Raw genomic sequence first — 24,503 nt, 5'->3', positions numbered from 1 at the left:
ATCTCAGGTCCTGGAGCCAGAAATAAGCACAAACTTTAACCGAAATATAAAATTTATAATATTTTGTTTAAGTTGCAGTCGGAACCGACTGTTTCCATCCCACGACCTTTCTCGGATGACAAAATTGTTGATAAAAATATTCCATCGTCTTCTGCATTGCCTCAACCCCGCGTCAATCCACCACAAGAACTACCGAGCGTGAATAACAACTATGCAGGTGATAGAATCACTATCAGACTTATATTTCTGAGTTTTCGAGGATTTTAAAGTTTTTAAAATTTTTTTTTCTTCAGTGAAATGGCGTTTTACATTTCTAATGGAACAATTAGTCATTCTGATGTGTTTTTATGTGACTTCCATTCAACCCAGAGTGTCCGGATGTCTCTCAATGATTTTATTGTTTAAAGTTTGTAAATCTGACTGTAAATCTCGGAGTCCACTATCTTACATTGTCATTTATTTATTTTTCTCTGCAGAAAGTTCACAATAATTTGGTACAGAATATAAATCGAATGGCAAGAAATCGCATAATTTTCTCGAATTCAAGTGACACAATTTAATTAACTAATTCAGTAATTAAGAATTGTTTAAGCTGTTGTCTGGTTTGTGCGAAATTGTAAAAGACACTTGAATATCCTTGAGGGGGAATCCCGTATTTTTCAAATAGCAGAAATATTTGATAAATAAATTCCAGAGTTTCATTTGGTTTATCCAGCGAGAAAAGACATTGTAGAATTATCTGTCTAATTTAGACAGATAATTCAGATTAATAATAATAATAATAATAATAATAATAATAATAATAATAATAATAATAATAATAATGTTTTCATATTTTTTTGAAGTCCAACAAAATTTTTCTGCAGATCCAAATATCAATGAACCCGCAGAAAATGGTGATACAATCCATCAAGATGATGATGGATTTGAAAGTCTCAATGGAAATGTCTCCAGCGACAATGATCGTGCGTCAGTGAGACCACAAATACCCGTAGAAGTAGAGCTCAACAGGAAACCAGAGATCGGAGGTTCCGAGAGCAGTGATATAACAAATTCTGGAGAAATCCACAAAACAAGTGATATGACTTTAGATAAGACTAAAGATAATAGTGACCAGTCAACGGTATGTAGGTATTTATCCCATAGTAAACTCCGGAAGATAAACAATTAAATAATGGACAAAAATACAATTGAATTTTTGCAGAATCATAACTTAGGAAGACCAGCAACAGAGTATGAGTGCGAGAGCGAGGAGGAGGGCGAATGCGAGGAAGCTGCTACCAATCAATTAACCGAGGCAACAACATCTGCCACCGAGTGGATGGGTGTTACAACAAATAGTGATGACTGTAACTACAGGTGAACAAAGCTTTCATTCGAAAGTAAATAATTGGATGATGAGAATATTTTTTTCCAGTGAGTTGTAATTTTTAATCGCAATGTTTCAGCTCTGATCTTGATCAGTCTGAGCCCCAGAGTGATACTAATTTTGGATGTGGCGAATTTATCGAGCATCCGTTCTTATGGGAGTTGGAGTTGCCACCTTCAATTCTACTGAGCTCCTCTTGTGCAACGTCTGATCGAGGTAATTTCGCACGTTATCATCGCACGTTAGATGCAAATATTTTATTTTTATAGTGATTAGGGTGGATTTTGCAGATAAGAATTGCAATTGCAATTAAAATTAGTTATAATTGAATTATGCAGAACTGATAAATTCTTCATAATAGTTAGGGGGAGTAGGGGAAATGGAACGTCTTCAATGGTCGATCATTTTGATCAATCGTTGGATTAATTTATGTTGGGGCAGTACAACAAAGTGTTTGTTTGATGTGGTAAAATCTTTCAGTTTCCTGCACGTTATGGACTCGACGAGACATAAAAAAGGCAGAACTATCTGTGCTGGATATAAGCTCGGCGATTATAGCGAGAGCTGAGTCAATGCCGGAGAGTATGGATTATTTTTATGGTGGAATCGTCCTCTCAATTGTCCTCGCTATTATTCCTTCGATAAGAAGATTCAATGCTCACTTCAGCTCAGATTTTGCGAGTAATTCAACCGGAATATATATGAATGATTCAGAACTGATCGACTTCAGTAATTACACTGATTGCATTTGCAAAATTATTGATGTCGCCTTTGGGAGCATTCTTTGGTATGAACTTTTTCTTCATTTTTCCATTTTTCTTTTGCCTCAATATTAACTCTAGACTGGCACATCCACGAAAAAAACAGAAAAAGAGTTAATTAAAATACAGTTGTATAAATTAGTTAGTAGAAGTGTAATAGAATTTCCGACCGAATTTTCCAGCTTTTTCTGTAAAATCTTCTCGTGGATTCAATGATCATCTAATTTTCATGGTATTACTAAAGAAAGTATTCATCCACTCGTGTTAATTTATGGTAATTAATTTTTTTCAGGGAACGAACAGTGGTTTTAATACTTTCATTCGAAAGACTACTCCTCTCCTGTCTCATATTTTTCCTCCTCGCAGTCGCGGAAAGAACATTTAAACAGAGGCTTCTGTACGCAAAGCTCTTTTCGCATTTGACGTCATCCAGACGAGCGAGGAAATCGGATTTACCTCATTTTAGACTAAACAAAGTGAGAAATATCAAGACTTGGCTCAGTGTCAGATCCTATCTAAAGGTAAATATGAAAAATCACAGTAGTCATTGACCTCATAAATATTACAAGTGAATAATTTTTTATTTTTATTTTTCTCAAAAAAATAGAGGAGAGGACCTCAGAGATCTGTCGACGTCATCGTGTCTGCAGCGTTTATCGTCACTCTCTTGTTGCTCTCATTTGTGAGCCTGGAGCTTATCAAAGCAAGTTATTGAAATCTTTTATTTATTTTGTGGATTCACAGGCGATAGCGAATGCATGAAAATACTGATTTCTCCTTCTCAATGAAGGAACTGTATATGAACGTATTTATGTTCTACGAAATAATTTTTTAGGACTTAGGGAGTCTGCACTCGAGATCAAATATTGAAGCGCTTATCTGGAGCTTTGTCCTTGGCATATACCTCTTAAGATTCATGACACTTGGGACTAAAATCAATAAGAAGTATCGTAATCTCTCTGTGCTAATCACTGAACAGGTAAAGTATTCCACTCGGCCGCAAAAAAAATTTCGATGAAACGAGGTGATGATATTATCGAATTGACGACTTCACATTTTGAAAAATTGAGGCAGAAAAATTTCCAGAAAAATGTCTCCATCAGATGATTGATATAGAGTCATTGAGTTGCATTAATTTTTGCAGTGCGATGTTTTCAAGCAAAATTAAATGAACAACAAGTATTTTCTCAGAAAATAATCGAAATATTTCATTTCTTCTGTTTCAGATAAATTTATATCTTCAAATAGAACAAAAACCCCACAAGAAGGAGGAGCTCACAGTGGCAAATAGTGTTCTAAAGCTAGCGGCTGACTTAATAAAGGTAAATTTATTCGACTCATAAATTAATTCACTGCATGAAATAATTTATTAGAAAAATACAGCAAATTTGTCAGAATTACATTGAACTTTCATTGAACTTGTAATTAGTTTTTGGCCGATTCCATTCAAGTCTTTAAGAGAAAATATTCAATAGAACGATAGAACAAAATTCTGTCTCTCGAAAAAATTTTTCTTCAAAAATTTTCTGTAGATTTTTCATAGCGCAAAGTTTCTGTTTTTTTTTAATAAAATTTTTTCATTTGTGGAGTTACATGTTAATCGACGCCTAACATGATTCCAGGAATTGGAGAGCCCATTCAAGATCTCCGGTCTCTCAGCAAATCCCTATCTGTACACAATAACTAAAGTCGTCCTTCTCTCAGCTCTATCAGGAGTGCTCTCCGAGCTCCTCGGATTTAAACTCAAACTTCACAAGATATCAATCAAATAGTTGCAAACTCTAATGATTACACAGTTATTTAGAGTGTAGTGAAGTAATGAAAGGAATCAAGTCGAGTGAAACAGTTGCATTTATGATGTCGTTATCTTTAAAATAAGGAGATTTATGATAAAACAGGCAAATTAATATATGAAGTAAATCCATAGAGTAATTTTCACTGAAAATTCTGATATTGTTTGTTCCCTAGAAAACAGGTTTTTCCTAGATTTTTTTTATCATAATTTAAGGTGAGAACTATTTTCTTAGAATTAATGTAATTAAGTTATCGATTGAATTGAAGATGAATTAATAAATTCTTGTAATTAAGATATCAATTTTTAAATATAAATAATTATGTTTGGTTATCTAACACTTGAGTTATCTAATTATGAGGGAAAAAGGGCGGATGGGTCTCTCCAAACTCGATTTTTTACCCCATACGAGCTTCCTTACGATATGTTTTATAAATTAATTCTTGGTAGATTGATAAATTTCGATTGCGATAAATTTTTTAAGAAAATTTTGTAGCACATAGTTTCTGTGACATTAAAGAAAAGTAATTATCAAGTATTTATTAATTTAACGAATTTTATTTGAGGAGAATGTTCTACTCACAGCGCGGCAAATTAATAAAGTTTCTGACGCTCAAAGTGAATTGAACTATTGTTAGTTCATATTTAATATCACTAAGGTTCGATGGCAACGACCGAAGCCAATAGAACCCTCAAATAACTTGAGCATTTCCAGATCGATTATAGATCATTTCAAATATTTTGCATGATATAGTTCAGATAATGTTATATTAGTTATGGAATATGACTGACGGTATCTGAAATACTCAGCATCCCTTTGACAATGTCATCTAATCAGATTATTTATCGGTCATTATATAATTGTTGATAATTTGAACGTTATCAAGCATCAACATCTCAACGATCATTTAAGACTTTATCGTAATACTTAAAAATTTCTGTAAAAAATATCTCCGGATGCTTTGCCTCACCTATTTTAGACATAATTCGATAATAAATAATGCGTTATTCTGATTCAAGCCATTTCATTACTTCTCTACTGAACATAAATGCTCGAGCTCAGATTGTGATTAAAATTTTTCCAGCTAAACTAGACTGTTATCTCTCACACCCAAAGAAATGACAAATTCAAATCAAATAAAAATTTGATTTGTAACTTTCTGTTAATTTCAATAATATTTTCATTGGAAACTCATAAACTCATTAGTTTATTCCCAAGAATATTTATATTATTCTTTTCATTGAAAAATTGGGAAAATAAATTGTTGTAGAATTGTTGTAGATAATAATGACTCAATCAAAATGAATTGTATACAAAAAATATTTATAAATATTTTATATCACCAAACGAAATATTGTGTTGATTGCTTCCGACTTTCTAATTTCGCATGAATTTTCTTTTATTTCATATGAATCATTTCTCTGGGTGTATTGTATACTTTATAATCATAGTAAACTTCAATCGAAAGTATAAACTCTGTACAAATTAATGTATTCAATTAGAAATGAATTATTTTTGGCAATGAGAGGGATTACGCAATACCACTTATGATCACATGTCCTCGACAGCACTCAAATGATATCCATTGCGTCCCACTTACTTCGAATTTTTCTCAAGAAATATTTTATAGTTAAACCAATGGTTATATGAGATGATGTATATGAAACTACACATTATTAACATAATTGATGTGATTAAAAATATTGAGATCTAATCTTGTGTTATATCGTACAGTACCATAATTAATTCTCGTATGTCTGCATTGAGATTGAGTAGAGAGAATTACACGAAAAAAAATTAACAAAAAAACGTGACAGACTCATTATGAAATTTTATTGGATTTCTAATGAACTTGTCATTAGTTTTTCATCAATTCGCGAACTTCCGACCCCTATGACTCCCCCCAAATGCTCTAGGAGACTTTTTTAATAGAAAATTTAACAACTTGAGAACGTTTATTGTCACGTTCTCCTCGACTCACAATTCTCCACGATATTCCAAGAGCAATTCCTCCAAAAAAATCGTTTGATGCAGGCCCTTCCTCTCAAACCCATCAAATTAAGCCAATCCCATCTCATTTGAACCCCTGTCAAGGCCCTATCATCAGCAAATTAGTGTAGAAATGCTCGCACATAGTGAGACTAAGCCTTGGAGATAAAAAAGGTGATGGAAAAAAAAGTACCTACGACATGCTGTACATTCAAGATCCACTCTTATCCAACTCCACACTAGTCACATTGCACTAGTCACCTCGTGACACTTCGTGACTCATTCCGTCCTGAATGGTGTGATTTTTTAACAGGAACGCCGCTTGGCTAAACGAGTTTTATAGTGGGGGAGTGAAATTCGTCCCTGACTATGTTGTGTGGGATTTGTTCTTGTTCCCTCTTGGTTCGATCCACTTGAGTCGAACTGACTGGAAAATCCAATTGAACTTCTATTACAGATTCTGGTAGTAGTAGTTTTTCAAAAATTCCATTAAAAACTTTTATGGAGAGTTTCAAAATTATGCTCAGCTATTGTGAGGGTAGCTTCGCTTTGATTCCTATGGAGAGTTTTTCTATTTCCTCAGTAAATTTGCTCCTTTTCTCAGGGATTCAATTTTTTCTTTAATTGTTTCTCTTAATTAGGAAATTAGATCAATAGAATTGTCGAATTTTACTGATTTTTCATAAGCTACTCATTCTTTTGGAACTTTGTTATGCATTTTTGAAGGAAGAGTAGCCATTTTTTTTCTGTAACCGACAAACAAAAATATGGTAGACAAAGAATTTCGCTTTCCAAACACCTCTGACATGTTAAATATTTGGTAATCCCCTACAGAATGAATATTTCAAAGAAATATTCTCCTAATTAGTTCAATTCCATATCGTGATATATATAAACAATCAACAGAAAAATATTGGATCCCTCGAAATTTACAATTTATGTTCAAAAATTGAGTGGAAGTGAGCGTACCTCCTCAGTAAAAACATGTGAAGAATTCCAAAATCTGTAAGTCACAGGATGAAAAGTTCTGTCTTCTGATTGATGCACCAGTTTTTTTTTCTTCCACCAAAATCGAGTCGCACTTCAGGTTCCCCTCCTCTGGTGAGTCTTCCCCTGTCTCCCATAATTCTCAAATTGTGTACAGATACAAGCGACGCGCGTTGAACTGCGTCAGATCCCAACGCTCTCACCAGTGGAACGAATGTTGACTTTGACTGTATCGTGAGTTGACTACCGTGTGCGGCATCGCATTCATTTCAGTGAGACCTGAGCGGTTCCATGGAACAGGTCGTTGATTATTTATTAATTAAACATGATGGATAAAGTGCACGGGGTGGCCGCCCTCAAAGTCAGGGAACAAGGATTTTACGATGGATCAAGGGCCTTCGAGGGATTCTCGGACGTCGTGGGACTGCCGGTTGATCAGGTTAGACAGACTCACTCTGAATTTCAGTGTTTTGTCATGAATTAAATCAATGTTTTGTCAGTGATTTTATCCGTGAGATGTGGTTTATTGGGTCGTGGGTGACTACGTCCCATGTTCGATGTTTTCGAAGGTTCCACATTGGTTTGGAAAATTTTGGGGGTTAAGGGAACGAGGGAGAGGAGGACCTGTTGCCGCGCAGTGCATGCTCCTGTCTCTCTCGTTTAAGGTCCGGGATACAGTGGAAATTGAAATTTTGAGGAGATTGTGGAGGTGTTTTGGAGATTATTTTGGGGGTAAGACCTTCGGGGATATGACGTTACACGGAGTGATAAATATCTTTGTCAATGGCTATTACAGTGGGAAATTGGAAAGGGATTAGTGCGGAAATTGAATGAATTTCGGGTGTTGGAGAAGGTTCTTCTAGATATTCTGGTGAAACGAAGGGATTCAGGGAAATTTCGGTGGGGAGACTTTTGAGGGGAATTTCGAAAGCTTCAATAAAGGTCCTTTAAGGTTTTTTTATAGGATGAAGGGTTCTCGAGATATTTGGGAAATTAAGGAGAAGAGAGTGGATTTCACTTATTTCTTATTAGACTGTGATTGTGGATTTTATTGATGTGTTTGTTTTGTTGGAAATTGTTGTTTACGAGATGTTGTTTACGAGAACTTCATTGAAAGAATCAGGAAAAATTAAGAAGGAATTAGTGCGAAAATTTAATGAATTTTATTTTTTTTTTAATATTGTTTCAAATTCATTTAAATTGAAGAGATTAAGGAGAATTTGGAGGAGAAGATTTCTGGGGATTTTCCAGAGCTTCAATAAATTATGGAATTTTTATTAAAGTCTCTTCATGAAAATATTTTGCTAAAAATCATCTAAAATCTTTTTTATTAAGAGAATTTCGAGATCTGCGAAGTTGAATTTAAATGTATGACAAATTTCGGAAATGACTCGCGTGGTTTTGATTTATTTCATTTGTATTTAAAAAGACGTTTTAATTGATGTTTTAATTGTAGGTGAAATGATAGTCACTGATACGTCAGTGAAAAGCGAAAAATCGGTCAGTGGAAAGAGGAATGAGAATGCAGCATTCTCAGCGGGCGAAACTCTTTTTGATTTTTTTTACACGTAAGAGTTCTATTTTCAGAGATAGCGATTGCAGTAGAAATCATCAGTCATGGGAGAATTGAGAAGAATGTGCCGGAGAAATTGAATGAATTTGAGTCGGTTCTGAGTAGATTTTTTAAAAAAATATCCACAGGCTACGGAAATTCAAGAAAATTATGAGAAACAATTTTTTTTGCGGGATTTCCAGAGTTAAAATAAGTCTGTTGTAGGTTTCTGATAGGATTAATGACTCTTAAGTTGTTTGATAAATTTAGAAGATGCCTTGAGGGCAATGACAATTACGGTATTAGTTCTTTGGCACGTTGATAAATAACATTTTATTTCGGTTCGAGAGTGGGATCAATTGAATTTCTCCGCGGCAATAGGTCGGGTGGATTAGTGAGCTGATAACAGCCCATCTGCAAACGGTAAATGATTTTAAAAATTTGTTGTTCTGGGGATAATCAAAGAACATCGAAGCAATAAAAAAACACGCGAGTGTGGGACGATTATTTTTGATATATTTTTTTCACTGAGTCATTCTATTTCTAGAAACAGTGACCCTGTGAATAATTCTACATGTTTTTATGGGTCACGAAACAGATAAGTTTTTATGTAGTTTTACCTACAAAAAGACTACATACATATATATAAATGAAGGAAATTATACGCACGAAACAATTATATTGCATGAAGCAATTTTCACATTTTAAGTTCACCAGGTAAACAATTTGTTTGATAATTTAGACGTTTATGACGAGGCCAGCTACTCAATTATTTTTTATTATTCTTTTATCATATGAAATATTATTAGAAAACATTTGATAGATAATTCTGCGCTTTTACAAAGAAATTTCAACGAATTTCTGTTGTCACTACGTAAATTCACCTGAAGTTTTGGTCAGGCCTCTGTTCTAATTCTATTAAATGACATTCTATTTTAAAAATTCATTCGTTCTTTCCGTTATTTTTACACAAAATTATTACTGCAACAAAAGTTTATGGGGAGTTCATTTTATTCAGAAATGTTTAACGGAAAAACGAGAGAGATTATCATCTTGCTATGGAAATTCCAGGGAATTATTTGCGGGAAATTTCTCTCTTAAACCTAATTTAATCTTTAAATTTACTTGATGGCTATTGGTGCTTTTTTCTTCGATTGCATATCGTAAAAACATAACGGAGGATTATCAACTATGTTGTTCAAATTAAAAAAAAATTACAGACCAATCATTTATACATAAATTTAATAAATGAACAGAATGAAAAAGTCAATAGTTTTTGTAATCGTTTTAAAAAATTAAATATTCGATGACTGTCCATTATGACACCCTAATCTACCGTTAGATGCGTATCCTGAATTTTAATGAGTGATTTCCACTTACGTTAAAATTATACTAAATTTTATCCGGCAATTTTTTATTGTTTGAACAATATCTAGTGGGGAAACTGACATTCGTGTTCCCTCTGCGCATGTATCACTTCACATATTTATTCTATTCTGCGTCGTGACAGATCTTGTCAGTACGTTGCGTCATCCATCGATAATAAATGAATTGCCCTACCACAACGTAACGAATGAATGACGTCATCCATAAATTTATTTCCATAATAGTCCCCCATTATTATCGTCACTCTCCTCCCCACGCATTAATTGAACAATTTTTCCATCGAATTTGAAGTATTACAGGCTCAGTAGCACGACTAGAAATAGAGTACACACAAAGTTCATCTTTGTGAGATATTAATTTATCCCTGTGGATGCACAAATGCACCATTGCACCAATGCGCTTCGCAGGGAATATTTATACTTGAGGAATAACTCAGGGAGAAAATGCGAAGGAAGTGCTGTGGACACAATTATGTCTCTCATGTTTGAAGAGGCTGGAGATTCAGAAGAAATGTCTAGTCATTGGTCGGTTCAACTATTCGTTTTTATGGATCGATGAAGCCAATGAAGAAAAAATATTATTGACAAGTTGATAACAGGTGTTTATTGATAAGAGGTTTATTTGCTGAGTGCGGAGACTGCAGTATTCAGGAAATAGTTCATTTGCGATGAGTTAAATTCATTGAGAATTAATTATTCATTTTGGATAATCAATTATTTATTTTATGTAAAGGAATAAAATGGAAATATTTTCTGTTGGAAAAAGTTATATTATGGAATAGTGTAAATTGTTGTGAAATGTTGGGAAATCTTTTGGATTATTTTTTATGTAATGCAGGGAAATTTTACACTTTTACAACAAATTCCATATTAGTCATCATTGTGAGGTGAAAAGCTGCTGGAAAGTGGACTCAGTCCAGGTTTATCTGTCTTATTTGGTCATTTTCAGATAACTTCCCCCTCACTAGACCCGATAAAGCGAGATGATAACAACGTTCAGCCTTCGAATGCATTTTTCGCATCTGTAGCGAGTATTTCAGTGTCAGAATAATTAAAAACAATGATTCATTAGCTCGAAGAACGTAAAATCTATTAATAATCAACGGTGCGAACGGGTGACGAATGTCATCTGCAACACACCATTTTCATCCTTCGATTTATCAGAAGTGACTGACAGTGGTTAATTTTTAATGAACCAAATTAACTAGAATTGATATTTTTCACGGATTTTTCCACCCAATTGTTAATTACGGAACACATCATTTGAAATTTGGTAAATGTGCTGTCTAAAAAATTTCTCTGTCATTTCAAAATATTGTGACACTCGTAATCATTCGGATCTTATGGAAAAACGTCTGGGGATGACCTTTAGTTTCTGTTCACATGGAATGAACCGGAATAATACTGCGAACAATGAGTGACCTTTCTTTCATTCACAAAACAGTTCATTCACCCTAATGCCATTTCCGCACATTCGTTGGGTTATAGACATTTGCAAATTTATAAGATCTCTTCGCACTTCAGCCTATGGTAATGTTTGTTTTACGACTTGGCGTTCGGTTAACAATTGTTTTTCTCAAGCATTAATTATTTTTTAATAAGGAGAAAACGAAAATTTTGCTATCCAAACGTGAAAATTCAGAAGTAAATTCACATTTTTATTGAATTGTTTATTTAATTGCATTCTCCACGATTTTATCAATTTTTGTCTCGTAATTAAATTGAAAATTATAGTTTCTTTGTTTTATTTTCATCAATTTAGGAGTAAATTCACATTTTTATTGAATAGTTTATTTAACTAAATTGTCCAAGATTTTATTAATTTTTGTCTCGTAATTAAATTGAAAATTATTGTTTCTTCATTTTATTTTCCTCAATTCAGGAGTAAATTCACATTTTTATTGAATAGTTTATTTAACTAAATTGTCCACGATTTTATTAATTTTTGCCTCATAATTAAATTGAAAATTATAGTTTCTTCTTTTTTATTTTCACCAAATTGAGAACATTGTACAACAAAATGAAAGAAATTTTTGTAACAATTTTTTCTTACACCAAGAAATGTATGCAGATAAAATATTGGCAAATAATAATTTCGTACAGCAAGAAGAGGACACTTTTAGCAAAAAATTGTTCAATCGTCCAAATCATGTTCTCCAATCAGATCAAATGGCATTTAAATGTTCATTCCTTTATTTCATTCTTCCAATCAAATATTTCCCCACAAAAAACTACTTTCATCTTAAAAAACCATTAAGTTATTACCATTCAATTGAACTTCACTCGAATCGTTGCATCAATTGTCATGAAATTCGCGAAACATTGTGACACTTATGACATCACAAAAGAGATGATGGAATCCTTGAAACTTTTATGTCTATTCACTTGACATAAACTTGAACTGATAGTTGCGAAAATCGGCCAACATTTTTCCATTAAAAAACGAGTTCATTTACCCGAATTGTTCTATATCGGCTTAACGACACTTCCAAGTTCATAACATTTTGCAACATATGATAACAATTTCATGTTTTGAAAATGTAGAACAAGTTGCTGGAATAAATTACTCAATGAAATTGTTAACTTCGAGTTACCGACGCTTTCAGCGGTAGAATGGATTTAGTAACAGACATGGGATAAAAAGAAACCGTTATATCACTTATACGAGGTACTGACATGCGTGTCCATTGGTGTCAATCGTCGAAGTGTAAATACAACGGGGGATTCTGAAGAACTGAGAGCGATTATCAATGATGTGGGGGAATAGAATAAACTTCACTTGTATTTCCTCATTGTAATGACAGTGAATTAATTTTATTCGGGACTTCCACTGTCATCTGCTGTCAAATGAGCAAATTATTTCCTTTGGGTTAATGAGTTATGGACAAACAGTACTCATTCTTTTGTATTTAATGAGCACAACAGAAGATTCCCAGTGATTACCCTCGTGGAGGATAGAGAGAAAAATTTGTGGAAAAGTAATCAGGGATTTGATTTAATTCACTTGGTTTTCATTTTATTTTTTTAGTTAAATTAAATTCCGGCTATTGGAGGATGATTTTTTAACGTTTCTCACTACAAACTGTGACATCATATTCCTTTTTCACTGCGTAATAGAATTTTCAAGTGATGACTAATTGAATTGTTTTGCGAAAATGGGAGTGCCTTCTGTGGTTTTTTTGTCTACACGAAGAGGAAAATTTTGTAAAAATTACTGTATTCTTTGGTAATCGTTTTGCGCCTTTTTCACTCGGAGAAAGTTCCCGTACTGGTTAGAAGAATTGCCGGAATGTTTGGTAAAAGTTGCTTGACCGTCCGGTAAAAATTCCGCAATTTTTCGAGTATTTTTTTCATCGCGAAAATAACTCTTTCCAAACAATTAACTGATTTTATAAAACAATTTGGTAATTTTCTCCGAACCAACAAAACACAACTCCATTATCAAACCGTCCGGTAATTTCAACTGAATTTTTCTGTGTACTTGAAAAGAAGTGTGAACACCCTGATGAATCTCAATGAACTAAAAACGATTGCCGATGGTGCCCACAAATTTACTCCACTCTACCAAGTCCTGTGGTTTTACCCCTCCCCTTTAATAACCGAGAAAAATAATTTTAGGACTCCCAGTAGTGATGAATATGAATGAGAAGTTATAGTGAGTGTTATCTGTAGTCAGATAGGAAGATGTAAGACTCTTCGCACTAGAAAATGTCCTCACAGTTTATGGTCACAATAACACTTGGTGTGGGTTCCCTGAGGGAACTTGTCATATTTTTTTATTTAACCACAAACCAATGGGGTACATAGCTACTCTTCATCTTAGTGAAGAAGTATAAAAGACGTGAGAATTCAGCGTAAGACATCAGAATCTGTTCAGTGTTTAAACGGTAAGTACAACAACTATATCAATAATTTATATTTTTTACAATTTTTTTACTTTGGATTGTAACTATATTTCAACGAAAATCCTTAATCGAAACACTTGTCACATAGAAATATCAGATTTTGTCAGTAATTTCTCTATTAATAAATTCAGTTGATTTTTGTCATTCAGTTAATAATAATATTGATTAATAATAATAATAAAATCGTCTCGCATGTGCGCATTGTTCATGTTCACGTGACAGACTTCTCGATTTTTTTTCTGCATTTTAAATTTTTGTCTGACAAGTTGTTCAATTGTCAAATAATCATCTGTCAAATCGTCGAAGAAAACGTTATTTTTTTTTGAGAATGACTTCATGACTATTGAATTTCAGGCTTTCAATTGGGAAGAAATAACATTGCAAACATGAAGACATTTGTCATGGGACTATGGCTAGTCTGTGTGATAGCTTCTTTGTGGTCCACTGTCCAATGTCAATCCGAAGATGACTTTACATACTATCCACGGACTCTCCGACCAGATCTAGACCCTAGTCTGCCTTGGCCGATAGGTCCGACTCGAAGGCCAAAAGCCGCACCTCCCCGCACGGGATTCGAAGTAAGATCATTAGAACACTTGTTGTTGATTGACCGTTAAAATTAGTTATTGTTGAATCACAAGGTTCGGGCCCCATAACATAAAATAGTGTATGTTAAACATGATGAGATTGGTTGAAATTTATGATTTTATATCACATAAACCGCCCAGAATGTCTCCCCAGGAAGTACTCGTTTTGTCAAAATTCAAAGTAGCAATGATGTGTTGATCCAAAATTTTTGTTGACAGTACCGATTCCGCCGATCTCCACAAGGTTCAATTCAAGGTGGCGTTATGGTGCCTGAACAGGGACGTCCTCAGGCCAATGTAGATTACAATCAAAGAGTATTTGACAATGGAAAATCAACCCTGGACACTTACGGTGGTGCCTCGACGCAGGATGGCAGACACTTTCAGCCTCACGCTGGAGCTTCATACGAGTACAGACCTCGGGACAATGTTGTCGTCAGGGGTCAGGGCAGTGTTCAAAAGGGACCTGGTGGCAGATTCGTACCACAGTTCGGCCTTGGAGTAGACCTGGAATTCTAATTAAAACGAGAGTTCAATCGAGGAATTATTTTGGCATGAAATTTCAATGAATATGTATTGCACTATTAGGTGAAATTGTTGATCAATAAAAAATCAGGGGAATCACATAGTTCTGCGTTTTTTTCGTCGATTGCTTCTACATACAACCGGATTTTTTATAATTATACGATAAGGTTAAATGCACATGTCATTATGTGAGGCGATATCGTATCGAAATATCAATCAACTTCGAGTTTTTCATACAATTCATTATTCCATTGAACGATTTTTCATAGCAATGTCTTGACTTGGGTTTTTCAAGTTTGTGGCTGTATTCTTTTTATGAAAAATAAAATGTGTGAACTTGATTTTTTTCATTTTCGCATAGCAGGAAAATCCATGAATTTATTTTAATTGTTTGAATCCTGAATTTGTAAATAATCGGTATTTATTGATCAATAAAGTATTCGCGAGAGAATAAATCTTTTACTTTTTTTGGTCCCTCAGTGTTTGTCCTGGAATCGTCAGAGAATGAGAGTATACTTTTGATGCATGTCAATAATAAAACCAGAATAGACTGTTGAAATATAATATCGTCTATAGTTAATTCCCTGGGCATTCATGTAGATATGCGGTACCTGTCCCTTCGTTTTTCCCTTTAAAAGCAATTTTGCAAATTTCAATTGTAAGTTTTTTTTCTGAATTTAAGGAGTAGAGAACTCACGTTTTTAATAAGTTAAGGAACTTCGTCAATGTTTAATATTAGCCAGAGTTTCCAAGGGGAATGCAAATGCGTTGAATCTCCCAAAAGGTGCAGTCGAGGGTCTACTCATGCCCTTCAAGCTATTTATTTGATAACGTCCAACTTAGTTTTTTTATTGATTTTATATGACTTAACATGGAAGTCTTGCGTTTGCCCTTTTTTGATTTCTTCATTTTGTTTGGGAATTACGTCATGAAGAGTGGACATATATTTAAAAAAAATGTGTCTATTGACGTTTTGTTTGCGTTTTTGAATCCACACTCAATGCGTCGAATTTAACGGAGCTCTACCCTTTTACTAGAAAAGTTGATTTCAATAAAAAAAAATATATATATTTATTTTTACGTGCTATAAACAAAAGATTACAGTCCATAAAAATAAATGTTACCATATTCGATAAGTGTACTACAAAAGGCCTTGGAAATTGTTCCATTAAATTATTTAAAAGCCGGATACCCCGTTCCTCACATAAATTTAATCCAGTCCATGTAATAACATTGCCGATTAACCTATATACACTACCAGGTGCTCGAAAGACCTCAAATAATTGACGGGGATTCCTTATGACGCGTCGTATTCCGAAAGCTGTCAGGCCATTGACTCAGCGCTCATTCACTTCAATGTCCCGTAATATGACGCCGGGAATCCCCGAGTAATATGAACAGTGGGGAGGCTGAGAAATGTACTATCTGGGGTTATAAAAAGATGCGATTCTTTGTTCGGAACTTCTGCCGATAATTATTCATGTCTTGACATTGAGTTTTACAAATAGTTTAGGTCTTCCCCTAAAGCCACTTGTTTCAGTATTGAACGAGTATAAAAAGCGATGGAATCGAAGTTTATAATCACAAATCGTTGAGTCTTCAAGTCGACAACTTGTCTGGTAAGTTAACTATCACACTACTATTAAATTTCTATTCTAAAATCAGTTTCCCGAATAAAATTGTAATTAATTAGTAAATTTCAATATATTGGAAAGTAAGAAGAAAACGGAGTATTTTTCATAAAAAATCTATTGTTCAATTTCTTATATTTATTTTCACTACATCACAAATGTTTTTTGATATTTGATTTTTTTGAAATGTTAGCAATTTATTAATATGAAGTTTAATAATTCCAGATACGAAGAATAAACATCAACAATATGCAGGGATTTCGTGCTAAAATGTGGCCACTGATTTTGGTAGTTTGTTTATGGTCAACAGTTCAATGCGAACCGGAACCACGAAATGGTTTCCAACTTCCAAACGGAGCACCACCTCCATTTAATCCCCGTCCAGGGACTTACCCCTTCCCGAACCCACCGAAGCCATGGGGCCCACCTCATTTCCCGGTATGTTTACACTATTTTGTATTCATTAATCTCAACTGTGATGGGAGAACGTGAAATTAATTTGGAAATTTTGTCAATAGGTTCGTTTCCGTCGCTCTCCTCAGGGTTCAATCCAAGGGGGTGTCACCGTCCCTGAGCACGGACGTCCTCAGCTGAACCTGGATTACAATCACAAGATAATTGATAATGGACGATCAACGTTGAATGGATTTGGGGGAGTTTCCAGTCCGGATCTGAGACACTTCCAGCCGCATGCGGGAGTTAATTACGAGTACAGACCCAACAATGACTTCTTCATCAGGGGTCAGGGGAGTGTTCAGCCACTGCCAGGTGGACGATTCGACCCACAGATCGGTGTTGGCATGGGCTGGAGGTTCCGTCGATCTCCTCAGGGGTCAGTCCAAGGGGGTGTCACCATCCCTGAGCACGGACGCCCTCAGCTGAACCTGGATTACAATCACAAGATAATTGATAATGGAAGATCGACGTTGAATGGATTTGGGGGAGTTTCCAGTCCGGATCTGAGACACTTCCAGCCGCATGCGGGAGTTAATTACGAGTACAGACCCAACAATGACTTCTTCATCAGGGGTCAGGGGAGTGTTCAGCCACTTCCAGGTGGACGATTCGACCCACAAGTCGGGGTTGGACTCGGCTGGAGATTCCGTTGAGCTTCAAAATTACTCGTCTGATGATCTGAAATTAATTACCTGCTAAATATTCATTATTAAAGTGTATTTATTTATGAATAAACTATTTATGAACTAAATAACGATGCTTGTCTTCCTTTCTACATATTGTTTGGCGTTTGTTAACTGTCAGGAACGGAAACATAGTTATTAGTGATAAATGAAGTAATTTTTTAAATATTTTCTGAACATACGAAAAATTGTTTTCCAGATGAACTTCGTCATCGGCCAATTCACAGCCCTTGTCCTCGCAGTTTTGTTTCGAACGACCCTCAGGCCAGGAGTGGTTTCGCCAATAGCTCGTCACACATTTGGTTTGGTCGTTGGGCTCTGCCTGGGCTACTTCTGTTTCGGCAAGTAAGCCAATCATAGATATGAATATATGGAGACAATAAATAAACCCGCTTTGTCTCGAATTGCATCAATAATTAAATCAAATCTTCCAAAAAACAATTTAATGAGCAATCAGTCTTGGAAAGTACCATAAAACAAGACGTAAAACGTGAAGAATTTCATAATTATTCATTTCGTACGACCAACTGAAATAAAAAAATAAAAAATCAGCAATTTACTTCTCTCATGATCTAATTAAAAATTATAAAAACATGTCCGTTGTCATTCTCTGCAGTTGAATGAATAGTAATTAAAACGCCTAAATCGTATGAAACTCTGAGACAAGGCAAAATGGGCTGAATATTTCATAATTTTTATTTTTTTTAAATCTCATATGGAATCGATTTTGTCGCATGACATTGTTGCTAAATCGATGATTGAATGTTTTTATTCGCAGACAAGCAGTTCACCTGGCGGGACTTCCGGCAGTATGTTACATCGTAATGCGCACCCAAGATCCGCGTATCGTCCAGAGGTAAATTACCCCAATTATCCCATCATCTGTTTTCATTCGTCATTAAGTTTCACCTCCGCTCACGACAAATTCTGTTCCAGAGTTGTGTTGACTGTTGCCCTGGGGTACCTCTCGTGCATTCATTTTTACCGACAAATGTATGATTATGGATCGTACAGCCTTGATATAACGGGTAATTTATCATTTTCACCGGTGAAATAAAAATGTTGTGAGACTGTCAATGTAAGATAATACGTTCCAATGATGCAATTCCACAGGTCCACTGATGGTTGTAACGCAGAAGGTGATAAGTCTTGCGTACAGCATTCACGATGGCTTCACACGTCGGGAACCCGAACTGACGTCACTCCAGCGTCATCAGGCCGTGAAGATCATGCCAACTACACTAGAGTACTTCAGCTATGTGCTCCACTTTCAGGCATTGATGGCAGGTCCCGTCATTTTTTACAGAGATTACATTGATTTTATTCATGGAACGAAACTCAATGGAACGTCATTTTCGGTATTCGTTTTTTACTAATTCATTTTGGAAATTTCTTTCTATATTTAAAGAGCGTGGCCCTCCCTACCCATCGATATATCGATATATATTGATAGATATTGATTTGCAGGGTCGCGTATGAAACAATTTTATTCAACAACGATTTTATTTTCATTTGTAGGGATTCTACGATGTTCCTTCCAAACATGCCGCCGAAATAGTTTTGGAGCCAGCACCAACTCAAATTGTATTGAAGAAAGTTATCGCCAGCCTGACATGCGCTATCCTCTTCGTTGTATTCATTCCGATATTCCCAATCCAGAGACTGAAAGGTAAATGATGTTCTCATTAAAGTTCACTTCACGATTACCGAAGTTTAGGAATAATATTCGACTGATAAATTTTTTATCAATGAGGACAACTCTCATTGATAATAAATTATTAATTTTTCAAAAATTCATTTTATCCTTTTAAATTTTTATGGCACCATTCTCCTCTTTATTTATTGTTAAAGTACTATTATCAACTGAAGTGTTATCGTAATTTTTCGATTATGTTTTATGTCAATTTTCCCACGCTGGTCGGTGATGTTCTTTTAATTATTAATAACCAACCCATTGATGGTGGATTATTTTATTTGCAGAGGACGAATTTTTGAACTCGTCGACGATCTACAAAATCTGGTACCTGATGATCGCGACCATGATGGTTCGTTTCAAGTATTATTACGCATGGCTGTTTGCTGACGCAGTATGCAACAACTCGGGGCTGGGATTCAACGGTCTCGATGCAGAGGGAAAGCCCCGGTGGGACCTCTTCTCCAACATAGATGTAGTTAAATTCGAGGTACAAATTTTTAATTCTCGAGATGAAAAATATTATCGATCTTCACTCACAACTGGTAATCGTTATGACCCTGATTTTAGACATCACTGAGTCTCAGAGAGTCGATCGAAGCCTGGAACAAGGGGACGAACAACTGGCTGAGAATGGTGGCTTATGAGAGGGCTGGCCAGTACAGAACACTTTTTACTTATGCCCTTTCGGCAGTTTGGCATGGATTTTATCCTGGATACTACCTCACGTTCGCGACTGGAGCGCTATTTACATTCGCTTCACGTACTGTAAGTTTACTTTAAGTAATTTTTCTATAAAAGAAACTGGATAATTGCATTTTTCAAGGTGAATAAAAACGAAAATTGTTTATATGTCGAAAATTGCTCGAAGGAACCTATCGATATGTTGATTGATTTCGATAGTCGTCACGAAGACGAGTATTTTGAAATAATAGAATCGAAAATATGTTTAGTCAAGAGTATTCAGGGCAATATTGAAGACAAAAAAGTTTTTTTCTTCCAAATTGCCAGACGAATCGTGCCATCCCATTATATTCGAGTAGATTCAAGATGGTATTATTATTAAAATTAGAGAACAATAGTGAAAATCTTTGGTTTGTTAATCGATGAAACATTGTTAAAGGTTCGCAGAAGCATCAGACCTTACTTCCTGGGATCAAGGAACATGAAATTGTTATACGATGTCATAACATTCATCACAACGCGCCTCTTCATGGCTTACCTCACCTTCAGTTTTGTTCTCCTTGAATTCAGGCCGAGTGTCAAAATCTACCTGTGAGTCATTATTAATTATTCGATAATTATGCAGGCTAAGGACTAGTTAATTAGAATATCCAATTTCCTCTCGTTCGTTTAACCCATTTAGTTTCTGATTGGCGAGTATTTTATAGATTCAACGATTGTATAATTTCGTCCTGGACATTACTTGAGGTCTAAGTACGAATTTGTGTGCCAATATTTATTGTCTCAAGATATTTATCATATTTATTTAAGAAAAGTTATAACTGTTTATAAATGTTTAAATTTTTTAGCTGTTAAGGAGCCCTACAGACGCCTCAAAATTTAAGGACAGTCTGAACTCTCAGACTTTGAACTACAGAATTTTTTTTCTTTATATTTGTGAATGAATGTTTACAATAACAATTACGAAGCCGTTTTTATATTGTTAGAATTATTGAGCCGATTGAGCTATAATGATTGTGATATTCAATTTACCCGGACTTATATTTTCACGCGTTAGATTGTCGCTGTCTAAATCGCTTTTCCTGGATTTAAAATATCGTGGTGCCATCTGACCCATTTTCCGCGTATATATTGATAGATAATGAATATGCCACATCGCTAATTATTTAACGCTAGTCAGTGACCACCGCATTTTGCGTTAATCGTGCAGTGTGACTACACGCTCAGGACTTCAAGGTATGTTCCAATATGGTTTTACTTTCCTCCTCGACGATTCACAAAAGTAAAAATATTTGTTCCAAAACCAGAAACTATCCTGTTTCGTTGAAAAAAATTGACAATTCGAAATTTTATCTAATTAACAATTCTATCGAGTTTAAAAAATGGTTTTTGATGTTCAAGTATCAAACGAGCTTTTATATTAAAAAAAGTAGCATTTTTGAATTTTTGTGGAAAGTTTGCCTGAATATGGGGATAATTTATGGTAGAAATGCTTCGTTTTGCTGTTATTGTTTGAACGAACGGAAAATTTCGATTTAAGATACATTTCGAACTCAGAAGTCTTCGATGATCTCCGTCGATCCGAAGATAACGTCATGAACTTGAAATTTTAAATGAAAAAATTAAGATATGAGCTGCACAAATCGCACGATGTACAAAATTTTTAACAATTTATAGAAAATTGTTAAAAAATTTGCATATCGCAATTGTGCTGTGGACTCGGTTGGTGAAATAAGGAAAACATTAGTACAGGAAAAAGTCTACGTCTTTCGATTTGGTTGACTACATCAACAGGAAAACGAAGATGTAATACACATTGCGATAAAAAAAATCGAAATGACATTATTTTAACCCCCATATTAAAATAATTAAAATAATTAAAATAATTAAAATAATTAAAATAATTAAAATAATTAAAATAATATCGATTCGTTAAATCAGTTTTCACGAACCGAGTCATTTCCCGTAAATTTTCCGATTATCGCCAAACAATTCTTTATAAAAACATCAAAAAATTTCCTATTCATTTTGTTTTTGGAAATCCTTCACGACATATGAGATTAATCTCTCCCAGACCGAGTCCTCTCCCCTCTATTTCATCTGATTTTAATATTCTACCACAGATTTCGTCTATTGAACCGCCTCTCACCGTTCGTCAACTCCACACCTCTCCAACAATAAATTCAATTCCTACATTATGAAGCCCTTGGGAATCCTGATCTGCCTTTCCCTGCTGCTGGCAACGTCTCGAGCTGGTCCTGGACTTCTAATCCCTCTCTACACATACCCGACCGAACCCACTTGGGAAGCTCTGAAATCAGCTGCTGCCTCCAACCCATCCGTCCAATTCGTGGCCATCGTGAACCCAAATAGCGGTCCTGGCAGCAATCTGGACAGCACTTACGTCACCAGCATCGCCAGCCTCACACAGGTGGGAGTGAAGTGCATCGGGTACGTCAGGACGGACTACGGGGCCATCCCCGAAGACACCGTCAGAGGAAACATGGACAAATACACATCCTGGTATCCCCAAATATCCGGTTTCTTCCTGGACGAAATGGCTCACTCCGAAGGGAAGGAGTCGTACTACGCCTCCCTGACAGCTCACGCTATTTCCACCGGCAAACCCTTCACCATGGGCAACCCTGGCACCTCAACAACACGAAAATACTTCGATACTGTCAACAATACTGTCATTTATGAGACAACAAATCTACCCCAGCTATCAGCCCTCAATCTTGGCTTTCCCAGTTCGGGTTGTTCGATGATCGCGTACGATGTTTCCGCCTCTCAAGTCACTCAATCCTACGTTGATAGCGTCTTGCAGTACACTTCGCTGATTTATATTACTGATGACAAGCTTGATAACCCCTATGATACGCTGCCAACGTATTTTAATCAACTCGTGGAATATGTGCGCGTTGCTATCGCTTCTAAACAGTGATATTTGTTATTATCATTCGTCATCTACTTCCCCTGGTGATCCGCCTTCAGGGGTAGGGATGGACAGTTCAGTAAATTCGAGCGAATACCATGTTATAATCTTTCCGTCAGTGTAAAGTATATACAACATGTTATATACAATATATATTGTATATTAGAAATATAATTTGAATTTTTAAGGGAAAAAAGTGTAGTTACACGATGTATATTCTACAGGAAAAAGTGAAAAGTTGTAGTTTTTATAAATAAGTGCATTTGTTGTTGCTTGGAAATCATAAATTTTATTCTGTTGTCTTCAGGACTGCTACCATTGTATTTAAACGTTATGTAAATTGATTGTTTATTTTATTTTAACGAAGTTATTTGGAAATTCTCTTGAGAATTCTTCGTTTAATTGATGAACTGGTCAGTAAAAATCGATGGAATGATGGCGCTAATTGAATTCAGCGTCTTAAAGATTTTTTTATTCCTCAGTTGGTTAATTATAAAGATCCTGACTGGCTGGAAGATTCTTTACTATTCTATGTACTTCATAAAACCCCCTTTCCGCACATTGTATTGAAAAAAATTTGTTTTCCTATTTTTCTGGTCAATAGGCACCACTGGCATGTCCGGTGGATGCCAATGCTCCACCGGACATTTTTATAGAACATGATTATTGATTCTGCCGCAATCACTTCATCCTACATTACGCAGGATAAATATAATTGATGTCTTATATTTTATTGATTGGCATAGATAATCGATGAATAATGAGAATAATTTTTCAGTTCCATGTACCTGATTCCACACCTGCTAAGCCTGGCAGCGCTATTAGTCCTCCCAGTATTACCATTGGGACATGTGCACCGAAAACGCGAAATACCAACCACCAATGGACAAAATAACTCTCGTCCCACCGTTGCAGAACCGGAAACGCACAATGGACTCTCGAAGAAGGCAGACTGAGTCCGCATTGCGGTTCACTATTTTTACTATTTTTATATTGACGTTCAAATCTTTGTACTCTGTTTTATATAAATTATATCTTTAATTATTGCTTCACCAGATGATACTTTACCGTGAATCCGTTGTTGCTCACAGCAAAAACGAATATGTCATTTCACACGTCTCTTGCACAGTTTTTCACGCACTAATGGACTAATGAATGTCTAAAGAAAAGTAGAATTGATCTGCATTTCAGGGAAATATGTGCTCAAAGCCTTGAGTCAGGTTTGAAATTCCGATAAATCATGGAAACATTTCGTATTGTCTAAACAATGTTTATAAAGGGCGTACGATCATCAGATATTCGTTTTTGTCGTGCGTTTAATTATTTTATGATGAATTAACACGCCTGAAACGCGAATAACCGAGTTTTTTACGATAAATTAAAGTGAGAGTTTCAATGATGCATTGTTTTCAGTGCTGGTGTAATATCTTTAGGCTTCCGATATCCGTAATGATGTGAACATGTGATTGTTTTAGATATTAAATCAACTATTCTTGGAACTGAACGTTGAATTCATGTATTTTACATATTGAACGAATTTTTAATAAAGCATGATGTGAGATCAATAA

The 24,503-nt window shown here is 35.2% G+C and overlaps 6 protein-coding genes and 1 long non-coding RNA gene across 19 annotated transcripts in view; 5 read left to right on the top strand and 2 right to left on the bottom strand.

The window, feature by feature from the left end:
- The window catches only part of LOC135170509 (protein phtf), a 9,539-nt gene extending 3,902 nt beyond the window's left edge, over positions 1–5,637 (top strand). The window contains exons 6-15 of one of the 3 annotated variants that reach the window (XM_064136410.1): positions 79–217; positions 846–1,123; positions 1,205–1,359; positions 1,449–1,585; positions 1,850–2,156; positions 2,423–2,651; positions 2,738–2,833; positions 2,966–3,109; positions 3,357–3,452; positions 3,753–5,637. In XM_064136410.1, coding sequence (XP_063992480.1) covers positions 79–217; positions 846–1,123; positions 1,205–1,359; positions 1,449–1,585; positions 1,850–2,156; positions 2,423–2,651; positions 2,738–2,833; positions 2,966–3,109; positions 3,357–3,452; positions 3,753–3,902 — 1,731 coding nt within the window. In that variant the 3' untranslated portion in view covers positions 3,903–5,637. Of the gene's footprint in view, positions 1–72; positions 218–845; positions 1,124–1,204; positions 1,360–1,448; positions 1,586–1,849; positions 2,157–2,422; positions 2,652–2,737; positions 2,834–2,965; positions 3,110–3,356; positions 3,453–3,752 lie in introns of all 3 variants that reach the window. The other 2 variants (XM_064136411.1, XM_064136409.1) reach the window with 2 other exon arrangements.
- Positions 1–13,310, bottom strand: part of LOC135170508 (glutamate [NMDA] receptor subunit 1) — a 25,855-nt gene extending 12,545 nt beyond the window's left edge. For 7 of the 10 annotated variants that reach the window (XM_064136398.1, XM_064136403.1, XM_064136404.1 and 4 more), the window contains exons 1-2: positions 6,882–7,024; positions 6,106–6,339 (exon numbers count right to left, since the gene is read on the bottom strand). The gene's annotated coding sequence lies outside the window, so the exon portion shown is untranslated. Of the gene's footprint in view, positions 1–6,105; positions 6,340–6,881; positions 7,025–12,101 lie in introns of those variants that run through there. The other 3 variants (XM_064136400.1, XM_064136402.1, XM_064136401.1) reach the window with 3 other exon arrangements.
- LOC135170512 (lysophospholipid acyltransferase 6) lies at positions 7,077–24,503 on the top strand. 2 transcript variants are annotated; one of them, XM_064136413.1, is made up of 10 exons: positions 7,077–7,338; positions 17,823–17,968; positions 18,402–18,479; positions 18,560–18,651; positions 18,737–18,981; positions 19,142–19,292; positions 19,604–19,806; positions 19,887–20,084; positions 20,440–20,591; positions 23,714–24,503. In XM_064136413.1, exons 1-10 carry the CDS (start codon positions 7,225–7,227, stop codon positions 23,889–23,891), a joined length of 1,557 nt encoding a protein of 518 aa, XP_063992483.1. In that variant the 5' UTR covers positions 7,077–7,224; the 3' UTR covers positions 23,892–24,503. The 2 variants fall into 2 exon arrangements, with proteins under 2 accessions (XP_063992483.1, XP_063992484.1); XM_064136414.1 differs by lacking the exon at positions 7,077–7,338 and having other exon boundaries at positions 17,829–17,964.
- On the top strand, positions 13,568–14,956 carry LOC135170516 (hymenoptaecin-like). The gene is made up of 3 exons (XM_064136419.1): positions 13,568–13,723; positions 14,096–14,319; positions 14,548–14,956. Exons 2-3 carry the CDS (start codon positions 14,128–14,130, stop codon positions 14,845–14,847), a joined length of 492 nt encoding a protein of 163 aa, XP_063992489.1. The 5' UTR covers positions 13,568–13,723; positions 14,096–14,127; the 3' UTR covers positions 14,848–14,956.
- Positions 14,783–15,881, bottom strand: LOC135170517 (uncharacterized). The gene is made up of 2 exons (XR_010300392.1): positions 15,551–15,881; positions 14,783–15,482 (listed from the first exon to the last, which is right to left on the bottom strand). It is a non-coding gene; the product is annotated as an uncharacterized LOC135170517 (long non-coding RNA).
- Positions 16,313–17,694, top strand: LOC135170513 (uncharacterized). The gene is made up of 3 exons (XM_064136416.1): positions 16,313–16,472; positions 16,710–16,922; positions 17,003–17,694. The coding sequence occupies exons 2-3, from the start codon at positions 16,734–16,736 to the stop codon at positions 17,591–17,593; spliced, it is 780 nt and encodes a 259-aa protein (XP_063992486.1). The 5' UTR covers positions 16,313–16,472; positions 16,710–16,733; the 3' UTR covers positions 17,594–17,694.
- Positions 20,629–23,291, top strand: LOC135170514 (spherulin-4-like). Its single transcript, XM_064136417.1, has 2 exons — positions 20,629–21,236; positions 22,124–23,291. The coding sequence occupies exon 2, from the start codon at positions 22,198–22,200 to the stop codon at positions 22,942–22,944; it is 747 nt and encodes a 248-aa protein (XP_063992487.1). The 5' UTR covers positions 20,629–21,236; positions 22,124–22,197; the 3' UTR covers positions 22,945–23,291.

The sequence above is a fragment of the Diachasmimorpha longicaudata genome, chromosome 17 (assembly GCF_034640455.1).
Source record: "Diachasmimorpha longicaudata isolate KC_UGA_2023 chromosome 17, iyDiaLong2, whole genome shotgun sequence".
Lineage (NCBI taxonomy): Eukaryota > Metazoa > Arthropoda > Insecta > Hymenoptera > Braconidae > Diachasmimorpha > Diachasmimorpha longicaudata.
The sequence above is the reverse complement of the archived record's forward strand: the minus strand, read 5'-3'. Positions and strand labels throughout refer to the sequence as shown.

Bases quoted from the DNA above. Each gene is read 5' to 3' on its own strand.
- LOC135170512 (XM_064136413.1), top strand. From the start codon at position 7,225: ATGATGGATAAAGTGCACGGGGTGGCCGCCCTCAAAGTCAGGGAACAA. The intron at 18,652-18,736 runs GTAATTTATCAT...GCAATTCCACAG, and splicing joins GTACAGCCTTGATATAACGG to GTCCACTGATGGTTGTAACG. The intron at 19,807-19,886 runs GTACAAATTTTT...CCCTGATTTTAG, and splicing joins TAGATGTAGTTAAATTCGAG to ACATCACTGAGTCTCAGAGA.
- LOC135170514 (XM_064136417.1), top strand. From the start codon at position 22,198: ATGAAGCCCTTGGGAATCCTGATCTGCCTTTCCCTGCTGCTGGCAACG.
- LOC135170513 (XM_064136416.1), top strand. From the start codon at position 16,734: ATGCAGGGATTTCGTGCTAAAATGTGGCCACTGATTTTGGTAGTTTGT. The intron at 16,923-17,002 runs GTATGTTTACAC...TTTTGTCAATAG, and splicing joins GGGGCCCACCTCATTTCCCG to GTTCGTTTCCGTCGCTCTCC.
- LOC135170516 (XM_064136419.1), top strand. From the start codon at position 14,128: ATGAAGACATTTGTCATGGGACTATGGCTAGTCTGTGTGATAGCTTCT. The intron at 14,320-14,547 runs GTAAGATCATTA...TTTTGTTGACAG, and splicing joins CTCCCCGCACGGGATTCGAA to TACCGATTCCGCCGATCTCC.